The sequence below is a fragment of the Hydra vulgaris genome, chromosome 15, assembly GCF_038396675.1.
Source record: "Hydra vulgaris chromosome 15, alternate assembly HydraT2T_AEP".
NCBI classification, from domain to species: Eukaryota; Metazoa; Cnidaria; class Hydrozoa; order Anthoathecata; family Hydridae; genus Hydra; species Hydra vulgaris.
In genome coordinates, this window is record NC_088934.1 from 39,328,177 (window position 1) to 39,337,175 (window position 8,999).

At 33.7% G+C, this 8,999-nt stretch overlaps 1 protein-coding gene across 1 annotated transcript; it reads left to right on the forward strand.

Annotated features, from left to right (window-relative positions):
* The first annotated feature begins 5,722 nt into the window (after positions 1–5,722).
* LOC136091944 (zinc finger MYM-type protein 1-like) lies at positions 5,723–8,284 on the forward strand. Its single transcript, XM_065819664.1, has one exon. The coding sequence runs from the start codon at positions 5,723–5,725 to the stop codon at positions 8,282–8,284; it is 2,562 nt and encodes an 853-aa protein (XP_065675736.1).
* Positions 8,285–8,999: the final 715 nt, after the last annotated feature.

The window sequence follows — 8,999 nt, forward strand, 5'->3', positions numbered from 1 at the left end:
CTTTTTTTCAATTTTTTAGCAATGTAGTAATGTTGTGATAAGAGCATGAGAAGTTAGTTTGGTTAAAGTAAAATTTTCACATGTCGACCAAATTTCAATCCAATTAGCAATTTCTCTATAAAATGTGGGGTTTTTTTTATCTCTTTTTACTGCAGCATTGCTGAGCTGATTGGATGTATTAAACATCTGCTTTGAATTAAGTGTGATAAATAACTTATGAAACAATGATAAAAATTGTGCTGCATCATTTCTTTCAGGAAAATAACTTAGTATCACAGCTGTAGCTGTTTCATCAAGAATCGCTAATGCAAGGTCTTTTTCATAAACTTTATGAAATAAATCCCAAGTACAAAAACCAGCTGGAGCTTCAACTTTGTCTCTGAAGATATCAAACAAAAAAGAAGGAAAAACAAATTTTTTTCCATTCATCAATTTATTTCTAACATTTTTTATTAAATGGATTATATCATACAATAGATATGTTTTTAAAACTCCAATATATATTTTCTTCACCAATATAATAATTCCCACTTTGATATTGGGCTGCTTTTTGCAGATACATTCCATCCACAAGAAGCACACAATCACTTGATACACAATGTTTTTGTAACAAAACTGTTATAGCTTTATACGCATTCATATCATTTATATTTTAAGGTAGTTGTTCTAACAATAACTTATAAGACTGTGCTGAAGTGTGACGTAAAATTAGTGCATAACGTATAATGGATGCAGAATATGGAGGTCTTCCTTGAGGAGAATAGTATCTAATTTCATTTAACTCTGTCAAAATTGAATTCATACCATTGGCTTTATTTCTAATATAGACAGGAAAATTTTCTAACATACTACAGTTTGTTAATTTGCAATTATGACTACTACAAAACCATTCAGGTAAAGAAATATGATAGCCTTTATATGACAATGAAACATAAAGATCTTTATTTACAGTTATTGACTCAAAAACTGTTGGTATGCCTGATTTTTCATCAAAGCATAGTTTATAATAAACAACACTATCATGAATTTTTTAAATGTAAAGCCTAGCGGAGAATGTTGTTCTGTCAAAGAATCAAGATTAATTATTTTATCAACACTTTGAAAATCTTCAAACTCATCTTTTCCTAAATATCTCAAAGTTGGTTCTTTTCGGGGCAACTTTGGAACCCTTAAAGTTGACGATCCACTTATTTCATCGGTTTGATTAGTTGGAACTGGAAGAAGATTCCATTTCAAGGTGCATTTTTTTCTCAATCATTTTGATGAAAAATTAATAAATTTTTCATCAAAATGATTTGAAAAAATAGCTGAATATTTTGATGGAACCCAATCTTTTCTATTAACAAAGTATATCCATTGTTCTCGCAAATCAAATTCTTCAGGAAAATGAAATGTTGACTTTTTTGGACCATTAGAGTAACCAGTTTTACAGTTTGTAACAACACATTTATTAACCATTTTATTACTAGAACGAATCAAAAAAATGTAACAGTTATTTTTAAATATAAAGTTCACTTACATTTATTATTGGAATTATCTCCACTTAAATAACATTGCATAAAAAAGCAGTTCGACTATATACAGTAATAAAAATAGACAGTCTATGTGTCTTTTTCATTATTCCACTCTCTTATGGAATATAATGAAACAGTCAATTAGTCAGAATACATTCACATATTAATCAGTTCAGAATACATTACATATTAAATGACTATAAAAGCATGAGCCGATGCATGCAAACAAATATTTATATAGTAATTGTTACAATATTATCATTCAATATTTTATTCAACACCTTAGTATAATATTCTCTGGTAAATATATTGTTATTGTTGTTGTTGTTAATAACACCTTTCATACATAATTTAAAATTTAAAAACAAGCCGTAAAAAAACTAGCCTCTTAATTTTTTTACGGAAAATGCAACAAATCAGGCCGTATAATAACAGCAGGCCATGGACCATCTGTGCACTAAAGCAGGTAAAATGTTTTGATATTTTTTGATATAACATAGTTTCAATTTTCGGGAAATGGCAAGGCTATACCAGTACTCTCTGGAGAGTGGGCACATCAAGATATAGCTCCTGGATTTTTATTTATTCGTTAAATTTTTTTAGACTTTTACATCCGGCGCTGTCTAAGTAAAGTCAAAGTCAAATTGTCAATCAGTCTGCAAGATGCCACGAAGCAAAGGTCATATCTGAAAATTTTATGAGGAGCAAAAAACAAACGAAACCCATGATGACCGTGGTATAAGCCAGGCCAATGGTCGGTGAAAAAAAAAAAAAAAAAAAAAAAAAAAAAAAACTTTGAGGCAATATTTACAAGGTCAATGATGGTAACACATCTGGCATGCGTAAGCACCTACTTCGTACCCATCCTCGTGAGTTCAAAGAGCAGGAGAAACATAAAGTCGTCCACAAGAGAGATTCTGATTTGACTTTGGACGAACTTGAAAGTATCTATAATGAAGATGAGACTAATGAGCCACAAAGAGGTGAGTTAAAAGTGTAAAATGAAGTTGCTTATAGCAACTTTATTTTAAAAAGATATTGTAATGATTTTTTTAAACTCTTTATTGAAATAAACGTTTTTGTGTATTGTCTTTTTAATCCCTAATGAAAAAAGCTCTTTTTATGACTTATTTTAATAAGTTAATACTCAATTTATACCCCAAATTAATAAATTAGCAATCAGTCTCGCACAAATTTTTTTTTACCTCAGCATAACGAGACTTAGCAATACTAAACTATTTTAATATTTTTTCCAGGCGAAAAATCTACTCAAGTTCTCAACCGCTCCATTAAGAAAAGACAACTTTCCATGCCAGTTTGTCTTATTGAACACAAGTAAAGCCAGGCAAGACTGAGTCAGTGTCTGAAGTTCAAATCCAGAGATCCAAAGCAACTTCGAGGTGACTTGGAAATTATGAAACTTCTGGCAAGGATGAATTTTCTATTCAGCTTTGTTGAGGCAAGACCTTTCAAGGAGTTTATGCACTACTTAGATCCAAAGCTGAATATCAAGGCTGCCACAACTTGTTCAAGGTACAAGCTGCCTTTGTTGTATGACAATGTCAAGACGGCTGTGGATAAAATTTCGGAACCTGATCTACTGGAATGTCCGGGAATGACTCTGAGCACGGACATTTGGACTTCAAAGAACTTTGATCCATACCAATCATTGTCTGTTCATTACATTGACATATGGACCCTGAATAAGTTTGTCGTTTATGCCAGTCCGTTCAGTGAGAGGCACACAGCAGACAAGATTGCCAAAAAGATTGACAAGTAAGTTAAATTATAAAATGTACTTTTTTACATGCGTTAAGTAAATTGTGTTCAACAGTTAAAGTGATATGCCTGATCTCGCCATTATGCACGTTTATAATCACTGCAAAGGAAAGTTAGTTATTTTAGTTGTCGTAACTCATGACAATGCTGCCAATGTAAAAGCTGCAACTCCAAAGTGCACCTTCATTGACGAGTCTTTGCTTTGTGTGGACCATACCTTAAATTCGGCCATCAAGGACATTATTGATACCACCACAACAGCAAACCATGCAATCACTCGTGCTCAAAGGCTAACAGAAAAGACGCACAAGAGTCATTTGGCGAATGAAAGAATCAACGCCGGAATTGCAGCTATGAACAGGGACATTTGTCTTGCCATGAAAATCGATTCAAAGGAAAATGTTACAGAGTTGGTCTACAAAAAGTTCATCACTGCCAACAACACTCGCTAGAATTCTACATACATGTGTGTGCAGAGTGACATGAAAGAACCTCTTTTGGCAATTAAAGAAAGGCCAGGCATTGACCCAGCAGATGTTGGATCTCTTGAGCAGTCTGAATTGGAGTTAAAAATCTTTGAGGAACTGTTGCCTACTCTCAAACTGTTGGCAAAGACATCTGAGAGACTTAGTGCAGATAAAAAGCCGACTCTACACATCGTTGTTGGTGGTCTCCACATCTTGCAGCACCGCATCATCAGGGTTGAATTGGTCAAGGACGATTTGTCAGACACAAGCAAATCTTTTTTAAAAACTTTTTCAGCCAAACTTGATAAAAGGTTTCCCAATGCTGGCGCTCATACCATGTTTCTTGGTGTTGGTCATCTTCTTAATCCTTACTACAAGGGTGTGGCATCCAAAAAATTTGGAATCTATGATAAAACCTACAAGTACTTGGTTGAAAACCACACCAATCATCATGAATGGGTCATGTAAACTTGGAGAAGGAAACAGATTCGTTGGCTCAAGACGTGATTGAATTTCATTCTCAACACACAGCAATTTTGGACAAGTCCGACATTGCCAAGGAATGGGATGTCTACAAGAATATGTATCCCTGGCCAAGTAAAGAAGCCTAGGAAAATGTTCTTGGGTTTTGGAAAAAACATGAAATGACTTTACCTCTTTTGGCTGAAGCAGCACGGCGTTACCTGGCAATTCCAGCATCTTCGGCCACTTCCGAGAGGGCCTTTTCTGCAGGAGGAAACATAGTCACACACAAAAGGGCCAAGCTTCAGCCGGAAAATGTTGAAAAGTTGCTCTATATCCAACAAAACTATGACTTTGTTCAAATCAAGTCCTGGAAACTGACCTCAGAAGATGACAAAGATCCTGGTATGGCATTCACAAAAATTCTAAAGAGAGATCTTAACTTTATCTTTGCCTTTAATAAAATCTTAAATTTTGCCACTTCCATTTATTGTTTTTATGTTTTTTGTTTTAACTTTAAACTTTTAAATTTTTTTCAAACTGAAATTTTGCTCAGTTTAAAAAAACTTTTGTAAATTTCTTTCCAGGTTTGTTGTCTCAAGATCAGGGGCGTGCAGAGCGTGAGTCACCCGAGCAAATTGCTCGGGGCCCCGGACCCTATGGGGGACCCCAACAGCGGCAATAACATTCCAGGTTTTTTTTTCCTTCTCTTTTTCCCCATCAAGAGCTTTAACTTACATAAAAAATAAAAATAGCTCATTAAGTTTAATGAAAGTTGCCTCAAAAATGAGCTTGAGATCTAATAATTTTTTTAAAAATAAATTTAGCGTTGCGTAATTTATAGAAGATCCCTGCGGAAGAGCTTTTGTTTAAATCTTATCTACATGCTTATCTTGAATTTAGCGGGAAAAGTTATGTGTTTAAATCTTATTTTAAAAATGGCGTATTTGGATTAGTTTTTTTACAGGCGATTTGCTTGATTGTACAATTTAATTTATAGATTAATAAAAATAAATTTAATTTTTTCATTTTTGTGATTAATTATATATATAAATTTTGTATTAATTATTTAATCGTGTATATATATATATATATATATATATATATATATATATATATATATATATACATATATATATATATATATATATATACAAACATATGTAACATATGTTATATATATGTTATATATATACATATGTTATATATACACATATGTTATATATATACATTTATATATATACATATGTATATTATGTATATATATATACATATGTTTGTATATACAAATATATGTTCTTATATATATATAAATATATATACATGTATATATATATATATATATATATATATATATATATATATATATATATATATATATATATAAATATATATATATGTATATATATATATATATATATATATATATATATATATATATATATATATATATATATATGTATATATATCTATTAGACGAAAGTATTTTAAAAAATAAAAATGAAACGCACGTATCCATCTGGTGCATCAAAGTTAAAAATCAGTAAAGTAAAAAAAGCGGCTCTACAAAAAGGAAGGCAAACATTATTTGATGTTGGAATTACAACTACTCCTAAAACATCAGATGCCCTTTACACTAGCTCAACGAAGCAAAAATATGACGGTAGTATCCAATCTTCTGTTTCTGGTAATAGTGCTGGCAGTATAGAGAAATTAGCCACTTTTGAAGACTGTCAAATTAGTGGTAGTGATAATACTTCTACAAGGACCACTAGCAGTGATGGACCAGCATTGTTGCAGCCATTTGACATTGGTGAATTTGAAATAGAAAATTTCTCCCCTTCTCAGCTGGAAAAGTTTGTCATGGCTGGTTACATTCCTTTCCCACTGGATATGCCAAAAGATAATGGAAATCACATATTTCCAATGTCAGTTTTGAAAAGCAGAATGCCGAATGGGGAATCCTTCTCGCGGGATTGGCTTGTATTAAGCCCAGCAAAGACAGCATTGTTTTGTTTTCCATGCCGATTATTTTTACCTAGAAATCAACTTCCACACATGACTTCATCCCTTGCAATGATTGGAGGATGGGGATATGAAAAGAAGTGGAAGAATCTCATCAGTCGAATTCCTGAACATGAGCATTCGAAAATCCATAAACAATGCTACATTCAGTGGCGTGAATTGGAAGCTCGAATGAAAACTGATCAGTCAATTGAACATTTGATGAATCGCCAAATTGTCAATGAAGCTGACACCTGGAGAAAAATCTTGGAACGAATCTTGGATGTGATTCTGTTTCTTGGTGAACGAGGATTGGCTATTCGTGGAAAATCTGACCTAATTGGAGATTCTCATAATGGAAATTTCTTAGGATTGCTGGAACTGATTTCGCATTATGACCCAATTCTTAAGGAACATGTGATAAAAGTTAAACAATCACAGGACAAGGGTCAACGTCTTCAGGCGCATTACTTGTCAAATCGTTCTCAAAATGAATTCATTGGCCTTTGTGCAGCTGAGGTTCGCAGGCAAATTATAGAAGAGTGCAAGTCTGCAAAGTATTTTTCAATTATGGTTGATGCCACTCCTGATGTGAGCCATACTGAACAAAGTTCGTTTGTCATTCGATATGTACATGAAAAAGAACCTGGAAAATTTTTAATTGAAGAGCGGTTTTTGATCTTTGTAGATTGTGCCAAGAAGACTGGATCTGATATTGCGGAATTAATTCTGGAAACTTTGGAAACATTAAAAATTTGTTTTGAAGACTGCCGTGGCCAAGGCTATGACAATGGAGTCAACATGTCAGGAAAATATAAGGGTGTTCAAGCAATCCTACAAAAGAAGAACCCATTGTCTGTATTCTCGCCCTGTGGTTGTCATTCATTGAATTTGTGTGGACAGAATGCTGCCTCAAGCTATACAGATGCTGAGACTTTCTTTGGAACTGTTCAAACCGTATATACGATCTTTTCTGCTAGTCCGCAACGCTGGGAAATATTGCAAAAGATACTTCACGGTGTGTCTTTGCATGGACAATCAGGAACACGATGGACTGAGAGACTCGACAGCATTCGCCCTTTCTATAATCACTTGAGCCAAATCATTGAATCTTTGAAAGAAGTTAAGATCTTGAATCTCACGCCTAAAGCAAAAACTGAGATTAGAGGTGCCCTAAAATATATGAGCTCCTTCAAATGTGTTCTCATGTCTGGAATTTGGCTGAAAGTTCTCACATTGATTGACCGCTGCAACCAGGTCATTCAGGCAAGAAAAGCAACTATTGATATTGAGGTGGAAAATATTGAAGCATTGATTAGTCAACTCAAATCTGTTCGGGAGGAATGGCCTCCAATTTTAGAAGAAGCCAAGTTAGTTGCAGATGTTGCAAAAATTAGTTCTGAATTTCCAATCCACAGAAAAGTGAAACGCAAAAGTTTTTTTGGGGAGCAAATTAAAGGTGATGAACAAATTACGGAATTAACAGAAGCAGAATCAGGAGAGGAGGCAACATTTCGGAGAACGGTTTTTTATCACATTTTTGATTCTGTAATTGGTGGACTTACTGCACGTTTCACAGCAATTCAAGAAATCCTTTCTATATTCTCTTTTTTGTGGAAGTATCAAAAACTGTCTGAAGCAGAAATCAAGAGTGCTTGCTCACATTTTTCGCAAAAATATTCTTGTGATGTGACCGAAAATGAACTGACTGAAGAATTGCTTCACATAAAACAAATTCATACTGCAAATTTTGGAAAGGAACCTCTTGCCCCATTTGACTTATTAAACAAAATTTCTGAAATGAAGCTTGGAGAACTCTTTAGAAATATAGTAATTGCATTGCGTATTTTTGCTTCAATTCCAGTGACAGTGGCTTCAAGTGAGCGTTCATTCAGTAAATTGAAGCTCATCAAGAATTTTTTGCGCTCAACTATGGGACAAGAACGAACAAGTGACCTCGCCATTTTGAGTATCGAGTGTCTATTAGCAAAAAATATTGATTTCCATGATGTGATTGAAAAGTTTGCTAAACAAAAGACAAGAAAAATAATATTGTAAGAAACAACAGTTGGACTATTTAATTATACTTATATTCCAGTAATATAATAAAAAAATTTAAGCAGGCCTTTTTTTTTTTGGAGTAAAGGGGGTGGGCCCCTAAACTGAAGGATGCTCGGGGCCCCCAAATCCTGTGCACGGCCCTGCTCAAAAGAGTGATCAAGCCAATGTTGTTGAATCTGATGATGTGGTTGAGATTCAGCTAAATCTAAGACTACCAAGTCAGCCGATGTCACGAGCAATTACAGCCTCCTCTAGAATCTCTACTGCTACAACGTCTCATGTACCAGGTATTACACAACTGATCAACAGTTCAAGGGGTTCTGCTCCAGCTCTGTTTGCCAGACCATCCAAAGCTTCAACTGATGCACTTTCAACTAGTGACACAAGTAAATGAACTGTTTGACAAAGTTTGTAATTAAAAACTTTTATTTATTGCCAATAAAATTTAGTTAATGTGCATTACAATACAACATTACAAATAAAATAAATGAAACACATGCAAGTTTTCATTTTAATTTTTATTTGTCTTGTCAAGTCTTGGTAAATAGTTTAATTACAATAAAGTAGCCAAAACAATTGTAATGGCCGAGCCCCCCAGCAGAATAACAAATTTCACATTAAGGAATAACTAGTATGTCTCGTTATGTCTCGTTATGTCCCGTTAAAATGATATAAATTCCGGGAAATTGTGAAGCTCCTATTTTGATTCGTT

Excerpts from the sequence above, each read along its gene's own strand:
- LOC136091944 (XM_065819664.1), top strand. The coding sequence starts at position 5,723 with ATGAAACGCACGTATCCATCTGGTGCATCAAAGTTAAAAATCAGTAAA.